General features: G+C 36.3%; 1 protein-coding gene across 3 annotated transcripts in view; it reads left to right on the forward strand.

The window, feature by feature from the left end:
* Prp5 (pre-mRNA processing factor 5) overlaps positions 1-19162 on the forward strand; it is a 593106-nt gene that overhangs the window by 329594 nt on the left and 244350 nt on the right. For all 3 annotated transcript variants that reach the window (XM_090403381.1, XM_090403382.1, XM_090403383.1), the window contains exon 12: positions 9264-9346. In XM_090403381.1, coding sequence (XP_090259507.1) covers positions 9264-9346 — 83 coding nt within the window. The remainder of the gene's footprint in view (positions 1-9263; positions 9347-19162) is intronic.

A 19162-nucleotide genomic window follows, 5' to 3' on the forward strand; every position in this document is an offset into this window, starting at 1 on the left:
CAGTGCAGTCACAATATCTGCATTTGATAATAAGGTAGAAGAAATGTAACAAAAAACAGAATTGCATGCTATCAGAAGGGTGAATCCACATCCTTCTGCTGTTAAATCAGTGAGTAATAAGCAAGAATTAATGTTTTTCTTTTTTAAAGAATAGATACCGATAATATGAGATCTTCAGAATAACAGAATAAAATTCTGATTTTAATGTTTTCAGTCAAGATCTCAAGAAAAAATCTCAAACAGTAACAGTAAAATCTCAGATGTTACAAAAGACAAAGCACCTGTTTTAATCAGTTAATGTACAAAGCTCAATAAGGTAACGAAACTTTTCAATAAATAGTCATTCAGAAACTATTATTAATAACTATAATAATAATCGAATGACCATATGAAATACCAGTGCAAATAAAGCATACCAAAGACTGAAATAACAGCATTTCAAAAAGCCTCAAACTAAAACACTATAAAACCATTATTAAACCTATAGCAACGTATGGAGCCGAGAATGAAATGCTTAAATAAAAATAACTCACTGGTCAGAACACAAAAAAAAATTTAAAAAACCTTAGTTTTCCTCATTTTTTTTTCTCTGTTACTCTTGACTTTCTTGTATGGCATGTGCTTGATTGTTATGTATTTCTTTAGTTATTTCTTACATAATCTGAAAATCTAGAGACTAAATGTGGAATATTTTTCAAGCCACTTCAAGCTCAAATAATGTGTTGGTCTCCCACTGCCCAGTAAAATTCATCTTCTGCCTAAAAATATTCACAAGTATCCATTCTATGGTGAGATACAAACCCACAGCATCCTGCCATACAATTTTTTCAACCTGCTATAGATTTTTTTATATGGTTATTCTGATATATACTGTCTCTGACATTGTATATGTAAATGTAAATACTTGAATATAAATGCACCAAAGCATTTTTTTACACACACCAAGTTTTAACAAACTTAGTTTATCGTTTATGTTTTATATTTGTTTTTTGTTTTTTTTTATCACTATTACTTAACACCTCCAGGGAGTCCAAAGACTCATCGAGGGAGGGCACCTACTCCACAACTCTCCGTCTCTACCAATCCACCAACTGCAACTTCCTTAATCATCTACACCAGCGCCATCTGCCACCGACCACCACCCCTGGTATTTTCACAGAAAATCACAAACATTCATGCCCACGGTGGGATTCAAACCCGCAACCTTTTGGCTGGAGAGCAGATACACTAACCACTTGGCCAACCAGGCCGGCAATTTAGTTGGGGGGGGGGGTCTATATGGTGATCAGCATTCGTTTTGGTAAAATTATGGAGATCATCACTGAACAGGTTGAGAGATAGCTGCTAAACCTAATAGATATAACCTGGTCCTCAAGGTTGAGGGTTTTGTGTAAGGTTGGTTACCTTACCAAGTAAAAAATTTATACATCTCAGATACTTCGACTGAAAAATTCATCAGACAGAAGCAATTATTATTTTTATTTATTTATTTATTTATTATGTTGTTGTTATTATTATTTTTTTTATTATTTTTGAGAGAGATTGATTTATTTATTTTGTATCCAAGCACAAGTGGTACAGTAGTAAGTAAGTGGTACAACATGATTTACCACAAATTAGGATACATTACAGTGAGATTAGCTTAGATTTGGTAGATGAATGATACAGGGAAATAATAATTAAATATGAAAAAAAGGAAACTATACATAACTTATATACAATCAAACTTGTAAATCAAAAACCAGAGATATATGCTGATGGAACATTAATTTTGTTTAATCCAACACCTAAATATCCGGGAATAACTCTGGATAGAACTCTGACATATAAACAGCATATGATTAATATCGCTGCTAAAGTTTGCACCAGAAATAACATAGTTCAGAAGCCTTGTGGTACTATATGGGGCTCAAGTGCCACAACTCTGTGGTGCATTGCAATGGGTCTAGTTTACAGCAACAGAGTATGGTGCTCCTGTCTGGCTCGATAGTTACCGTGTCAATAAACTAGATACTCAACTTAACTCCACTCTGCATTTAATAACAGGTTGCATTAGGAGTACACCCTTACATTGGCTCTCCACTTTGAGCCATATTGCTCCTCTGGAACTGCAACGACAGGAAGCCTTGCTTCATGAATATAAAAAAATTTAAATAACCAAAATCTCCCAATACATGAATTTATTCCAGATGTGTTATCTAATAGACTAAAATCCAGAAGACCTACCATAAAAACTGCCTGTAATCTTCTTAGCCAGAATGACAGTATGGTGAGTAGGTGGGATGTACTGTGGTCCCAAGCAGTATCACCTGAAGTTCGTGATCACATAAACATCTTCCAAAAACCATCTGGATTTGACCTGCCCAGGAATATATGGACGACGGCAGGCCATGGTGTATGTGGAGACTCACTTTCAAAAGGGGGTAAGATACCAAATCCCCACTGTCCCCGTGGAGCCGAGACCCAAACCATTCACCATATAGTACAAGAATGCAAGCTGACAGCGTATGCAGGTGACTTGAAGGATATCTTTGACCTATCTCCAGAGGTGATCAGCTGGATTAAAAACCTAAATGTTAAAATATGACTAATCTTCTGTCTAATGCTTGTCATAAATGTCATATTTGTATTTGCCTGAATGTAGACGTTTTTTTTTTTTTTTTTATATCATATATGTGTATCTTATCTATATTCATGTGTATTATATCTTATTGTCTTTTAACCATGTGTACAACCCATACGATAAATAAATAAATGGTCAGATATTCCTCCGGTATCTTGCACAATCAACTGCTCTTTCTATGCAGGATATAAGGTCCTCTTTTGTGCAAGGTGATGGAAGAAAGGGGCAAGAAAGAGGTGTTCCATGGACTGGGTTGTCCCACACTCATAATTGTCTGGGCCAGGGAGGTAGCCCCATTTGATGAGGTTTTGTTTGCATCATCCTGTCGTTTAAAGTCTGTTGATGCTTTTCCAAGTATTCCAGTCCAAGTGGGCACCACGTGGAAGATGTTCGGCTCTTGGAATACCAGTATTATTTTCAGGATATTGTGCAAGCCATTGTTGATCTTGTTTCTGGGAGGATTTTAGATGGTTCAACAGTTGCCAGGAAGCTATGTTGGGATCTTAGTCTTTGGGGCACTGCGGTCTGGCCGAATAGTGGGTGTCGCTCATCATTCATTTGTCTGCTTCTTTCATCAGCTGAGAATGCAGATCTTTGAATTGGAGGGGTGCAATACCAGCCAAAGTATACAGGTCTTTTAGTGGTGTTGGTTTCAGGCATCCTGTAATTAAGCGGCAGCTTTCATTCAGTGCTGAATCAAGTTTTTCAGCATGGCAGGATCTGAACCATACTGGGCAGGCGTGTTCAGCAGAAGAATAGCAAAGGGCAGAAGATCTCAGTGTGCTAGGGTCTGCACGTCGTTTGGAGGAGGTAAGCTTTCTTAGTATATTGTTTCTTGCATTTACTTTTGCCTTTGTTTTTTCTATGTGGGTTTTATATGAGAGGGTGCGATCGAGTCACACCAAGGTAGATTGGGTTCCATAAATGTTCTATTTTAGAGCTTTCCCAAGAAATTTGTAGCTTCCTGTTGTCTTCCTTATTGTTGAGGTGGAAAAGGCCAGTCTTGGTTTTCAAGAGAGAATGAGTGGAATGAGATGCCAGAGTCATTTTGTCAGTGCTGGCAAAATGTTTAGTCCATTATTAAGTCTGTAGATTATACAGATGTCTGTGTAAAAATAATTAATAATTAATAATTTTTCTCTTATTCCATATAAATTTATTCAGCCAGCTCCACACAATACCACATCTAGTTGTGATTCCATTTGGTTGCACTATGCCCTAGAGCTGAAAAAAAATACAAAGTCTACATATTTTGTCAAATAGAAGGAAACATCTAATCCTCCATCCTTCCTACACCAAAGTAATATCTGCCTACACGTAGAAAGGCTTTTGTATTCATCATACATCTTCATTTATTTTAAATGAAATTTATTGATGAGAAATTTACAGACTGATAAGAAAATAATTATTTATTAACTTATTGCTGATATTTCACTGGTATTATATCCAGCATCTTCAGAACACAAAAAAGTTTTCAAAGTACGTGAAACAACAACAATCTGGCATAATAATGGGACTAGTTTAAACAATTGTAATGGACAACACAAAGACTATAGTCCCAATTAGGTGCCATCTATATTGAAAAAAAAAAAAAAAAAAAAAAACAGAGAGGGAAAGCAGGTATTAATTAGATCAAGATGACTGTCTCCCAAATTTTTGGTAAATTTATACAGCCATGCTTGTTGAGGTTTGGAGTATGTTTCAAATCTTCTGTTGATTCTAGAAACAATCTCTCTGACTTATGACTTCTGTGTAGCACTTTTGTTTTTTTCCAATTGTGATCCTGTGTGCAGGGATATCTAAGGCATGGTCTGCTAGACCCAACTTACCATAACAACAGTGCCAGATGCCAAAACATAAAAAATACATCTGGCACTGTCATTATAGCACGTCGAGTTGCTTAGATATCTCGTCAGGTTGATTAGATCAAGGATAACTGTAGTATCATATTGACACTACAGTTATCTTTTGATCATTCTGAAAAAAAAAGTCTGAGTTCAATGTTATAGTTCTTATCCTTTCCAAAAGATAAAAGTACAACCCTTATTGTTATATCCAGGGCACCTCAAGAAAAAATAGCCAGAAGATTGGACATAAAATCTACGCTGCTTTCTAATCCTACAGATACACTTCTCCTCTCTGTTTGAGATGTTTGCAAGGTTATTTCCCTTGCTATTTATTATATTATAATCAGCCTGGGAGATCCACCATCCACCTTGAAGAATACTAGAAATACGCTGCTTGGAAAGAAGTCAACAGACATCCTCCCCTTTGGCAAGGTGCATTGTGTCATTTAACGGGTCACGTGTTTGTGGCCAGTATAAATCAGAAGAGGAGGAACATGATGTTCCTCCAATTTATACTGGTCAAGTCAGTGCAACTGTGGCTGAGTGTGAAGGGAACGTGACGGTTTGAAATAGGTGTTGCAATAGGATGCCATATTACAGGCCTGTCTGTTCAACAAAGTGTTGACAAATTGAGCCATCCCAGATTAACAATCAAGGATACCATATCAAGGATTCCAACTTCCACATCAAAAACAAGATGTGGAAGTTGGAAAGCTGTGTTATGAAGTGACGAATCATGCTACACCCTATACCAAGCAGATGGACCGGTGTGGGTGTTGCAGATTCCCGGTGAACATCTCTTACCAGAATGCGTAACCCCAACTACGAGGCCGATGGTGTGATGGTATGGTACTTTCTCCCCCCCATGTATCCCATAATGCAGAGCACATCTCCTTGCAGACACGTATAATGCTATGCATTATAGGAAGGGTCACTACCTAGACTAGTTTCGACCTTTATTGAGGTCTCTTCAGTGGGAGCCAGACACAGAGGTGATACCAAGGTTGAAGCAATGCAGAAGTCATATTTCCATATGCCAGTTGCCAAAAGGTGTCACACCTTGTTATTAAATTACTCTGGATTTAGAGAAATATGTTGGAAGTTTATTTTCCACTTGGTAGACTATAATAAATTTAGTTTAATCCTTTATCCAAGTGTATGCAAACAAAGTTTGTGCCTGAAGTATCTTCAGGACTGAGGCAACTCGTAGTGAAGGTGGACCAAGCTCTCATCACTCCTTGTCTCAGAGTAATTTAATAATAAGGTGTTACACCTTTTGGCAACTCGTATAAGTAAATATGACCTCTCCATTGCTTCTGCCTTGGTATCACCAATTCTGGATCTAACTCCCACTGACGAGACCTCAATAAAGGGCGAAACGTTCTGGGTAGTTGCCCTTCCCTTAATTAATAGCATTATACATGTACGCAAGGAGATGTGCTTTGCATTGTGGGAGATACTGAGACAAGGAGTGGTTAGAACTTGGTCCAACTTTACTATGACTTGCCTCAGTCCTGAAGATACTTCAGGCACAAACTTTGTTTGCATACACTTGGAAAAAGGATTAAACTAAATTTATTATAGTCTACGAAGTGGAAAATAAACTTCCAATACTTGTGTTGTTTTCTTCCCAAATTGTAATTGATAGACATAAGTAGAAAACAGTTTCGGAAGACAGAATGAATGAATGCATTCTGATGAATATTAATAATTCAGTGTTCTTGATCAGATGTTGTTTGTTTTCTCCTAAGATTGCAGTCAATAACCATGAGTGCCAAATAACTAAGACAAAGTAAATGCATCCTGGTAATCTGGATGTATTATTAATTATTCTGTTTTTGATCAAATGTTTATTAAACATGCAAACAAAGTTTGTTCCTGAAGTATCTTCAGGACTGAGGCAACTCATAGTAAAGGTGGACCAAGATCTAACCACTCCTTGTCTCAGTATCTCCCATATGACAATCAAGGAAAACAAGGAGTAGCCATAGTATTCAACACAATATGAGGCTAATCTTCTTGAATGGCAGTCAGTCTCAAGTAGAGTAATGTGGGCAAATATGAGAATGGGGAACTGGACAATGAGACTTATTTGTGCCTATGGTCCCACAGAAGGTTCTACTAAGGTAGAAGTGGAGGAATTTTTTGAGGCTTTAGAAAAAGCAACTGACACACTGAAAAAGGAAAAGTTGGTCCTTGTTGGGGATCTAAATAGCAGATTACGAAATGGTCAGACATACAAAAATATTTTGGGAAAATTTGGAGAAAAGAGTAAAGCTAATAATAATGGCCAATATCTGTTGAATTTCTGCTCAGGACATGGACTGGTTATTACTAACACCATGTTTCAACATAAAAATGTGCACAAATTCACATGCAGAGAAGAGGCTAGGAATAAGAAAAGTCTCATTGACTATGTTATTGTTGATAGTGATGTTTTCTCCCTGGTGCAGGACACCAGAGTGTACAGAGGATTTGAAATTGGAAGTGATCACTATTTAGTCTTGAGCAGGATAAAATTGAATTTCATATTGAAAAGAATAACATGTAAGAAAGTTTTAAAGCGAATAAAAGTTGAGCAGCTCTCAGATGTGAACTGTAGACTAAAATACACAAAGATTATTGAAGAAAAAATGAAAGAGTTTGAGAACAGGAATCAAACCTTGGAGATTCAGTGGCAAACTCTGAAGAAAACATTGATTGATTCTACCAGAGAGGCATGTGGTAAGGTTGTCTGCAAGGATAAAAAAATCAGAACTCCCTGGTGGATACAGGAAGTTAAAGAGGCAGTGAAGGAAAAGAAGAAAGCATATTAAAAGTTCCTGTCAAATAAGTCAGCTTGTGCTTTTAGAGAATATAGAGTCAAATGCAAGAATGCTAAACACTGTGTAAAACTAGCTAAACAAAAGTCATGGGATGACTTGGGCAAGAATATAGAAAATAAATATCAAGAAGGTGGCAAAATATTCTGGAGGTTGTTGAAGAAGCTTGGAATGGAAGAAAGAGTGCTGTAAAAGGAGTTAGAGATGATAAAGGTGACATGATAACGGTAGAAAAAGATATCCTTGTAGTATGGAGTAATTACTTTGAAAAACTGCTAAATGAAACAAGCAGTGATGAGAGCACAGTGGTAAAAAACACTGACCAGGCATGCAGTCAGGAATACATATCCATACTTGAAGTAGAAAAAGCCATCAAAGGCTTGAAATGTGGAAAGGCAGCAGAAGTAGATGATATTCGACCAGAAATGCTGAAATATGGTGGTATAAGAGTGTCTTACGGTGGCTGCACTGCATAGTTCCGAAAGCCTGGACAGAGGGATGAATTCCCGATGATTGGAGTAGAGCTCTCATAGTACCCATATATAAAAAGGGAAATAAAACAATGTGAGAATTACAGAGGTATTTTCCTACTGAGTGTTCCTAGCAAGATCTATGTTGAGAAACAGTTGAGAAGAATTGTGGAAGAAAAGCTTGGTGAAGAACAAGCTGGATTCAGGCCAAATAAAGGCTGTCAGGATCAGATCTTCACTTTATGACAAATAGTCAAGAAAGCATGGGAATATAACAAGGATCTGTATTTAAGTTTTGTTGATTTGGAAAAGGCATATGACAAGTTGCCAAGAGAGAAGCTATTCAATACGCTGCAGTTATATGGTGTCAATGGGGCATTATATCAAACAATACTTAGTCTTTATTTGAGTTGTAAGTCAGCAGTTAGAATTGAAGGAAGTACAGGAAGAGGGCTTAATGTTAAATCTGGTGTGAGACAAGGATCTACATTATCCCCTCTGTTATTCATTATCTATATGAATCACATTATGAAGGAAAGTGGTATTAAACATTATCAAAATTGGAGATATTAATGTCAGCTCTTTGCTTTATGCAGACGATGTTATACTTCTAAATAAATCCGCTACAAGACAGCAATATTTGCTTACTAAATTGAATAGCTGTTGTAATAGATATGGCATGAAGGTCAGCAATAAAAAGACAAAGACAATGAAAATAGGCAGAATCATTGAAAATGTCAACTGTGTTGTGAATGGAGAATCTGTGGAACAAGTAAAACATTTCAGCTACTTAGGCACGATTTTTACTGAAGATGGTAAATTAAATATAGAAATAGACAACAGAATCAGCAAAGCTGGTATGGTGGGAAGTCATTCGAATAAATTCATATGGAATAAGAGAGAAATTAGTCAGAACACTAAATTAGCTGTATACAGGACAGTGTTCAAACCAGTTTTAACTTATGGATCTGAGAGCTGGGTCAGAAGTAAAACACATGACCAAAGACTAGAGACCAGAGATATGAGAGGTCTGAGAAAGATTATAGGCGTGAACAGATGGCATCAATGGCAATATCATATTAAAAATGAGGATAATAGGAAAGAACTTGACATTGTCAGCATCCAGGAATGCGTTAGAAGAGCTAATCTCAGGTGGTATGGTCACTTAAACAGAATGGACGAGGAAAGATTAGCAAAATAAGTGTTCTCTTCCAGGTTGGCAGCAAATCGACCCAGAGGGAGACCAAGATATAGGTGGATTGATACGGTACAAAGTGCCTTAGATGATAGAAATATAAGATCTGATAATGTTGGAGTCTTGACAAGTTACAGACTGATTTGGAGGAAAATTGTAGATAGGAAGTTAGTAATGATGTAAATTTTGTTTCATGTAGTACTATCATACCCTGTACACCCCTTGAGGGTACATGGCAGGAATTTGATGATGATGTTTATTAAACCTAATTACTGATATATTAATGATAATTTTTTATTTCTTTAGGACGTGTCACAAATTTGAGACGTTGTACATATGTAGTATTAGATGAAGCTGACCGCATGTTTGATATGGGTTTTGAACCACAAGTAAGCTTATACTGAATATATAATGTTCATTTTTTATTTTGATTATATTTGTTTGTAGAATACTTTGTGTGGTTTTATACTTTTTTTTAATCTGTTTGCAAACTAGTATTGTCTCTTATACCACATTATATACAGCATTATCCATTTCCATGATTATTATTTTTTCTTTGAAGAAAAAGTAAACCGAAATTTATATTATGTATTTAATTATACAAAAATCGCGCTTTCTGCACTCTGTCTCTCTCGTTATATATATATATATATATATAGGGCTTCAGAAATACAACTTCAGTTTGGGATTTAGCCGACCAAATTGTATCCTTATTGGTTAAACCACAAGATTAAATGATGGTACAGCATGACAGAATTTCATGCATGGACATCACCCGGTTAAACAAGGCCCCCCCCCAGTTGTTTTTGCCAGGAACTGGGCCAAACAACGAAAAATCAGCTACTGGAACAAACCTTAAAACACATCCCAACTCAACATCACCAGAGTTCAAGATTGGTATCAACATATGATTGGTATGTTGATCAACATAAGAAGCATGAATGGCAAAGAAATGGAGCTAGCTGAGGAATTGGATAAGAACCAGATCGACATAATAGGGATGACTGAAACAAAAAAGACAAAAACTGGTGAGATCTTTTTGAGCAATAAATACAAAATGTTATATTCAGGCAATGACAAAGAAGGAAAAGAAGGAGTGGCCATAGTATTCAACACTAAATATGATACTAATCTTCTTGAATGGCAGGCAATTCAAACATTGTGATGTGGGCAAATATCAGAATGGGGAACTGGACAACATAAAAATGTGCACAAATTCACATGGAGAGAAGAGGCTAGGAATAAGAAAAGTCTCATTGACTATGTTATTGTTGATAGTGATGTTTTCTCCATGGTGCAAGACACCAGAGTGTACAGAGGATTTGAAATTGGAAGTGATCACTATTTAGTCTTGAGCAGGATAAAATTGAATTTCATATTGAAAAGAATAACATGTAAGAAAGTTTTAATGCGAATAAAAGTTGAGCAGCTCTCAGATGTAAACTGTAGACTAAAATACAGAAATATTATTGAAAAGAAAATGAAAGAGTTTGAGAACAGGAATCAAACCTTGGAGATTCAGTGGCAAACTCTGAAGGAAACATTGATTGATTCTGCCAGAGAGGCATGTGGTGAGGTTGTGTGCAAAGATAAAAAAATCAGAACTCCCTGGTGGACACAGGAAGTTAAAGAGGCAGTGAAGGAAAAGAAGAAAGCATATCAAAAGTTACTGGCAAATAAGTCAGCTTTTACTCTTACAGAATACAGAGACAAATGTAAGAAAGCTAAACAGTGTGTAAAACTAGCTAAAGAAACGTCATGGGAGGACTTTGGCAAGAATATAGAAAATAAATATCAAGAAGGTGGCAAAATATTCTGGAGGTTGTTGAAGAAGCTTAGGAATGGAGGAAAGAGTGCTGTAAAAGGAATTAGAGATGATAAAGGTGAAATGAAAACAGGAGAAAAAGATATCCTTGAAGTATGGAGTAATTACTTTGAAAAACTGCTAAATGAAACAAGCAGTGATGACAGCACAGTGATAAAAAACACTGACCAGGCATGCAGTCAGGAATACATATCCATACTTGAAGTAGAAAAAGCCAGCAAAGGCTTGAAATGTGGAAAGGCAGCAGGAGTAGATGATATTCGACCAGAAATGCTGAAGTATGGTGGTATAAGAGTCTTACAGTGGCTGCACTGCATAGTTCAGAAAGCCTGGACAGAGGGACGAATTCCTGATGATTGGAGTAGAGCTCTCATAGTACCCATATATAAAAAGGGAAATAAAACTGAATGTGAGAATTACAGAGGTATTTCCCTACTGAGTGTTCCTGGCAAGATCTATGCAAGTATACTTGAGAAACGGTTGAGAAGAATTGTGGAAGAAAAGCTTGGTGAAGAACAAGCTGGATTCAGGCCAAATAGAGGCTGTCAGGATCATATCTTCACTTTATGACAAATAGTCGAGAAAGCATGGGAATATAACAAAGATCTGTATTTAAGTTTTGTTGATTTGGAAAAGGCATATGACAAGGTGCCAAGAGAGAAGCTATTCAATACGCTGCAGTTATATGGTGTCAATGGGGCATTATATCAAGCAATACTTAGTCTGTATTTGAGTTGTGAGTCAGCAGTTAGAATTGAAGGAAGTACAGGAACATGGTTTAATGTTAAATCTGGTGTGAGACAAGGATGTACATTATCCCCTCTGTTATTCATTATCTATATGGATCACATTATGAAGGAATGTGGTATTAAACCTGATATCAAAATTGGAGATGTTAATGTCAGCTCTTTGCTTTATGCGGATGATGTTATACTTCTAAATAAATCCGCCACAAGTCTGCAAGATTCTCTGACTAAATTGAATAGCTGTTGTAATAGATATGGTATGAAGGTCAGCAATAAAAAGACAAAGACAATGAAAATAGGCAGAATCATTGAAAATGTCAACTGTGTTGTGAATGGAGAACCTGTGGAACAAGTAAAACATTTCAGCTACTTAGGCACAATTTTTACTGAAGATGGTAAACTAAATATAGAAATAGACAACAGAATCAGCAAAGCTGGTATGGTGGGAAGTCAATTGAATAAATTCATATGGAATAAGAAAGAAATTAGTCGGAACACTAAATTAGCTGTATACAAGACAGTGTTCAAACCAATTTTAACTTATGGATCTGAGAACTGGGTCAGAAGTAAAACACTTGACCAAAGACTAGAGACCGCGGATATGAGAGTCCTGAGAAAGATTAGAGGCGTGAACAGATGGCATCAATGGCAATATCATATTAAAAATGAGGATATTAGGAAAGAACTTGACATTGTCTGCATCCAGGAATGCGTTAGCAGAGCTAATCTCAGATGGTATGGTCACTTAAATAGAATGGGAGAGGAAAGATTAGCAAAACAAGTGTTCTCTGCCAGGTTGGCAGGAAAACGACCCAGAGGAAGACCAAGATATAGGTGGATTGATACGGTACAAAGTGCCTTAGACGATAGAAATATAAGATCTGATAATGTTGGAGTCTTGACAAGTAACAGACTGATTTGGAGGAAAATTGTAGATAGGAAGCTAGTAATGATGTAATTTTTTCATGTAGTACTGTCATATCCTGTACACCCCTTGAGGGTACATGGCAGGAATTTGATGATGATGATGGAACTGGACAACGAGACTTATATGTGCCTATGGTCCCACAGAAGGTTCTGCTAAGGTAGAATTGGAGGATGCTTTTGATTCTTTAGAGAAAGCAAGCTGATACAATGAAAAATGAAAAGTTGGTCCTTCTTGGGGATCTAAATAGCAGAGTAGGAAATGATTGTCAGACATACAAAAATATTTTGGGAAAATTTGGAGAAAAGAGCAAAGCTAATAATAATGGGGAATACTGTTTGATTTCTGCTCAGGGGACATGGACTAGTTATTACTAACACCATGTTCCAACTTAAAAATATGCACAAATTCACATGGAGAGAAGAAGAAGCAAGGTATAAGAAAAGTCTCATTGACTATGTTATTGTTGAAAGTGATGTTTTACTACTGGTACAGGACACCAGAGTGTACAGAGGATTTGAAATTGGAAGTAATCACCATTTAGGCTTGAGCAGGATAAAATTGAATTTCATATTGAAAAGAAGAACATGTAAATATAATAAATTTAGTTCATCCAAGTGTAAGCAAACAAAGTTTGCACCTGAAAAAAAATCTTCAAGACTGAGGTAAGGTGGTGCAACTCGTAGCAAAGGTGGACCAAGCTCTCATCACTTCTTGTCTCAGTATCTCCCATAATGCAAAGCACATCTCCTTGCAGGCATGTATACTGCTATGCATTAAGGGAAATGGCACTACCCAAATCGGTTTCGACCTTTATTGAGGTCTCGTCAGTCGGAGGGAAATCCAGAGTGTTGATACTAAGGCAGAAGCAATGTATAGGTAAATATGACCTCTCCATTGCTTCTGCCTTACTATCACCACTCTGCGTCTGCCTCCCACTGACGAGACTTCAATAAAGGTCGAAACTGGTATGGGTAGTGGCCCTTCCCTTAAGGCATAGCAGTATACATGCATGCAAATAGATGTGTTTTGCATTATGGGAGATACTGAGACAAGAAGTAATGTGAGCTTGGTCCACCTTTGCTACAAGTTGCCAAGCGATGTACCACCTTACCTTAGCCTTGAAGATTTTTTTTCAGGTGCAAAATTTGTTTGCTTACACTTGGATAAAGGATTAAACCAAATTTATTATAGTCTAAGCAAGACTGAATTATACAAACATTATTCAAGAAAAAATGAAAGAGTTTGAGAACAGGAATCAAACCTTGGAGATTAAGTGGCAAGCTCTGAAGGAAAAAATGATTGATTCAGCCAGAGAGGCATGTGGTGAGGTTGTCTGCAAGGATAGAAAAATCAGAACTCCTTGGTGGACACAGGAAGTTAAACAGGCAGTGAAGGAAAAGAAGAAAGCATATCAAAAGTTCCTGGCTAATAAGTCAGCTTGTGCTCTTAGAGTATATGGAGACAAATGTAAGAAAGCTAAACACTGTGTAAAACTAGCTAAACAAAATTCATAGGAAGACTTTGTTAAGAACATAGAAAATAAATATCAAGAAGGTGAGAAGATATTCTGGAGGTTGTTGAAGAAGCTCAGAAATGGAGGATGGAGTGCTGTAAAAGGAATTAGAGATGATAAAGGTGATATGAAAACTGGAGAAAAAAGATATCCTTGATGTATGGAGTAATTTGAAAAATTGTTAAATGAAACAAGCAGTGATAGAACAGTGGTAAAAAACACTCAACAGACATACAGTCAGGAATACCAATCCATACTTGAAGTAGAAAAAGCCATCAAAAGTATGAAATGTGGAAAGGCAGCAGGAGTAGTTGATATTCGACCAGAAATGCTGAAGTATGGTGGTATAAAAGTCTTACAGTGGCTGCACTGCATAGTTCAGAAAACCTGGACAGAGGGGAAAATTCCTGATGATTGGAGTAGAGCTCTCATAGTACCCATGTATAAAAAGGGAAATAAAACCGAATATCAGAATTACAGAGGTATTTCCCTATTGAGTGTTCCTGGTAAGGTTTATGCCAGTATACTTGAGAAACGGTTGAGAATTATGGAAGAAAGGCTTTGTGAAGAACAAGCTGGATTCAGTTCAAATAGAGGCTGTCAGGATCAGATCTTCACTTTACAACAAATAGTGCAGAAATCATGGGAATATAACAAAGATCTGTATTTGCGTTTTGTCGATCTGGAAAAGGCATATGACAAGGAACCAAGAGAGAAGCTATTCAATATGCTACAGTTATATAGTGTCAATGGGACATTATATCAAGCAAAACTTAGTGTTTATTTGAGTTGTAAGTCAGCAGTTAGAATTGAAGGAAGTAAGAAAGAGGGTTTAATGTTAAATCTGGTGTGAGACGAGGATGTACATTATCCCCTCGTTATTCATTATCTATATGGATCACATTCTAAAGGAAAGTGATATTAAACATGATATCAAAATTTGAGATGTTAATGTCAGCTCTTTGCTTTATGGAAATGATGTTATACTTCTAAATAAATCCGCTTCAAGTCTGCAAGATTCCCTGACTAAATTGAATAACTGTTGTAATAGATATGGTACGAAGGTCAGCAATAAAAAGACAAAGACAATGAAAATAGGCAGAATTGTTGAAAATGTCAAATGTGTTGTGAATGGAGAACCTGTGGAACAAGTAAAACATTTCAGCTACTTAGGCACAATTTTTAGCGAAGATGGTAAATTAAATATGGAAATAGACAACAAAATCAACAAAGCTCATATGGTAGGAAGTCAGTTGAATAAATTCATATGGAATAAGAGAGAAATTTGTCAGAACATAAATTAGCTGTATACAAGACAGTGTTCAGACAAATTTTAACTTATGGATCTGAGAGCTGGGTCAGAAGTAAAACGCTTGACCAAAGACTAGAGACCACAGATATGAGAGTCCTGAGAAAGATTAGAGGCGTGAACAGATGGCATCAATGGCAATATCATATTAAAAACAAGGATATTAGGAAAGAACTTGATATTGTCAGCATCCCGGAATGCATTAGAAGAACTAATCTGAAGTGGTGTGGTCACTTAAACAGAATGGGCGAGGAAAGATTAGCAAAATAATTGTTTTCTGCTAGATTGGCAGGAAAACAACCCAGAGGAAGAGCAAGATACATGTGGATTGATACGGTACATAATGCCTTAGACAATAGAAATATACGATCTAATAATGTTGCAGTCTTGACAAGAAACAGACTGATTTAAATGAAAATTGTAGATAGGAAGTTAGTAATGATGTAAATTTTCTTGTAGTACTATCATATCCTGTACTCCCCCTTTAGGGTACATGGCAGGAATTTGATGATAACCAAAGTACAATAAATTTTTTTTTTTTTGTTTAAAGAATGGACTGTCTCTTACATTGTCATGTGTACTGTATATACGTGTAAGTTTAATATTTAACTAAATTAATGCATCGATTTGATTAAAAATATTTTATTGTAAATAAGAACTGTTATTTAATTTAAATGCATATATTACTGTTTTCAAGTAAAGTGATGCAACTATAACACATAATGGTAACTCTTTTTTATTGCTTCTTGACTGAAACAAAAACTGGATGGTTGTGTAGTGGAGAATGTATGGAGTGAAAAGAACCCTATAATACTGCTGTGAGTGAAATAAGGAGATATTTGGAACTAAGAAGCATCAATTTATGAAGTCTCTCATATAGAAAGAAAAACATTACTAAGATATCAATTGTTATGTTACAATTGATATCTTAGAAAGATTGAGAACACAAAAACTGTTTGGGAAGGGAGTAGAAGCTATGTTGTTTGAGTTTTTAAATACCAGAAAAAAAAAAAAATTGTTTTTCACATACAAAGAAAAATCAAGTTCTGAACCTTATGGGAGGGAAGAAAGTGAAGATGAGTGGCTTATCTTATTCCTTTTAGAAGAAATTGGTAACTAAAATTGCAACTGTTTCAACAATTCTTTAAAAGAGAATGCTGTAGTGTTCAGTTGGAGATTTCAGATCCAGAAGTTTTATATCTCACTCTCTGAAAATAAGACTTCTTTAATTAGAACAGGAATCACACCTTGAAGATTCATTGGCAAACTCTGAAGAAAACATTGATTGATTCTGCCAGAGAGGCATGTGGTGAGGTTGTTTGTAAGGATAAAAAAATCAGAACTCCCTGGTGGACACAGGAGGTTAAAGAGGCAGTGAAGGAAAAGAAGAAAGCATACCAAAAGTTCCTGTCAAATAAGTCAGCTTGTGCTTTTAGAGAATATAGAGTCAAATGCAAGAATGCTAAACACTGTGTAAAACTAGCTAAACAAAAGTCATGGGAGGACTTTGGCAAGAATATACAAAATAAATATCAAGAAGGTGGCAAAATATTCTGGAGGTTGTTGAAGAAGCTTAAGAATGGAGGAAAGAGTGCTATAAAAGGAATTAGAGATGATAAAGGTGACATGAAAACGGGAGAAAAAGATATCCTTGAAGTATGGAGTAATTACTTTGAAAAACTGTTAAATGAAACAAGCAGTGATGACAGTTCAGTGGTAAAAAACACTGACCAGGCATGCAATCAGGAATACATATCCATACTTGAAGTGGAAAAAGCCATCAAAGGCTTGAAATGTGGAAAGGCAGCAGGAGTAGATGATATTCGACCAGAAATGCTGAAGTATGGTGGTATAAGAGTCTTACAGTGGCTGCACTGCATAGTTCAGAAAGCCTGGACAGAGGGACGAATTCCTGATGATTGGAGTAGAGCTCTCATAGTACCCATATATAAAAAGGGAAATAAAACCGAATGTGAGAATTACAGAGGTATTTCCCTACTGAGTGTTCCTGGCAAGATCTATGCAAGTATATTTGAGAAACGGTTGAGAAGAATTGTGAAAGAAAAGCTTGGTGAAGAACAAGCTGGATTCAGGCCAAATAGAGGCTGTCAGGATCAGATCTTCACTTTACGACAAATAGTCGAGAAAGCATGGGAATATAACAAAGATCTGTATTTAAGTTTTGTCGATCTGGAAAAGGCATATGACAAGGTGCCAAGAGAGAAGCTATTCAATACGCTGCAGTTATATGTTGTCAATGGGACATTATATCAAGCAATACTTAGTCTTTATTTGAGTTGTAAGTCAACAGTTAGAATTGAAGGAAGTACAGTCAGATGGTTTAATGTTAAATCTGGTGTGAGACAAGGATGTACATTATCCCCTCTGTTATTCATTATCTATATGGATCGCATTATGAAGGAAAGTGGTATTAAACATGATATCAAAATTGGAGATGTTAATGTCAGCTCTTTGCTCTATGCGGATGATGTTATGCTTCTAAATAAATCTGCTACAAGTCTGGAAGATTCTCTGACTAAATTGAATAGCTCTTATAATAGATATGGTATGAAGGTCAGCAATAAAAAGACAAAGACAATGAAAATAGGCAGAGTCATTGAAAATGTCAACTGTGTTGTGAATGGAGAACCTGTGGAACAAGTAAAACATTTCAGCTATTTAGGCACGATTTTTACTGAAGATGGTAAATTAAATATAGAAATAGACAACAGAATCAGCAAAGCTGGTATGGTGGGAAGTCAATTGAATAAATTCATATGGAATAAGAGAGAAATTAGTCGCAACACTAAATTAGCTGTATACAAGACAGTGTTCAAACCAGTTTTAACTTATGGATCTGAGAGCTAGGTCAGAAGTAAAACACTTGACCAAAGACTAGAGACTTGAGATATGAGAGTCCTGAGAAAGATTATAGGCGTGAACAGGTGGCATCAATGGCAGTATCATATTAAAAACGAGGATATTAGGAGAGAACTTGACATTGTCAGCATCCAGGAATGCGTTAGCAGAGCTAATTTCAGGTGGTATGGTCACTTAAACAGAATGGGCGAGGAAAGATTAGCAAAACAAGTGTTCTCTGCCAGGTTGGCAGGAAAACGACCCAGAGGAAGACCAAGATATAGGTGGATTGATACGGTACAAAGTGCTTTAGACGATAGAAATATGAGCTGATAATATTGGAGTGTTGACAAGTAACAGACTGATTTGGAGGAAAATTGTAGATAGGAAATTAATAATGATGTAATTTTTTTCATGTAGTACTATCATATCCTGTACACCCCTTGAGGGTACATGGCAGGAATTTGATGATGATGATGATGAATTAATTCATTTGCCGATCTATGATGTTTTAAGTTTCTGGGAATGGAGTGAAGAATACATGATCCTATAAACTCTATAGACTTTCATATTTGCATTTATGATGGATGTAATATAAAAAACAATAACAACTTATAAATAGATGGAAAGGGATTTGTTTGTGAAATATAAATCGCAAGAAAAACAAGTAGTTTTATCATATCACTGAATAAGGTACAGAGGCATTTGCAGTCTGTGTAATATGTTTGTCAATAAATAGTGCAGTTATAGACAAGTGGGATACAATGGGCACCACCTAATGAAACTCATCCCCTCCCACAGAAACTATGCTGCATAGACTCAAGCAAAACAGTTGTCCTAACATTTGTCCAAATGTTTAATTACATGATATAAGTGTGTGTCCGATGGCATTTGAATATTTCAATGTCATTAAGACAGATCACAATTGCTAACTTCAAATGAAATTCTACTGAAAGAGTTGCAACTAACATGCCATAAAGTGCTTTAGACGATAGAAATATAAGAGCTGATAATATTGGAGTGTT

The sequence above is a fragment of the Typopeltis vanoorti genome, chromosome 14, assembly GCF_054136105.1.
Source record: "Typopeltis vanoorti isolate ZY-2024b chromosome 14, IOZ_Tvanoo_1.0, whole genome shotgun sequence".
NCBI classification, from domain to species: domain Eukaryota; kingdom Metazoa; phylum Arthropoda; class Arachnida; order Uropygi; family Thelyphonidae; genus Typopeltis; species Typopeltis vanoorti.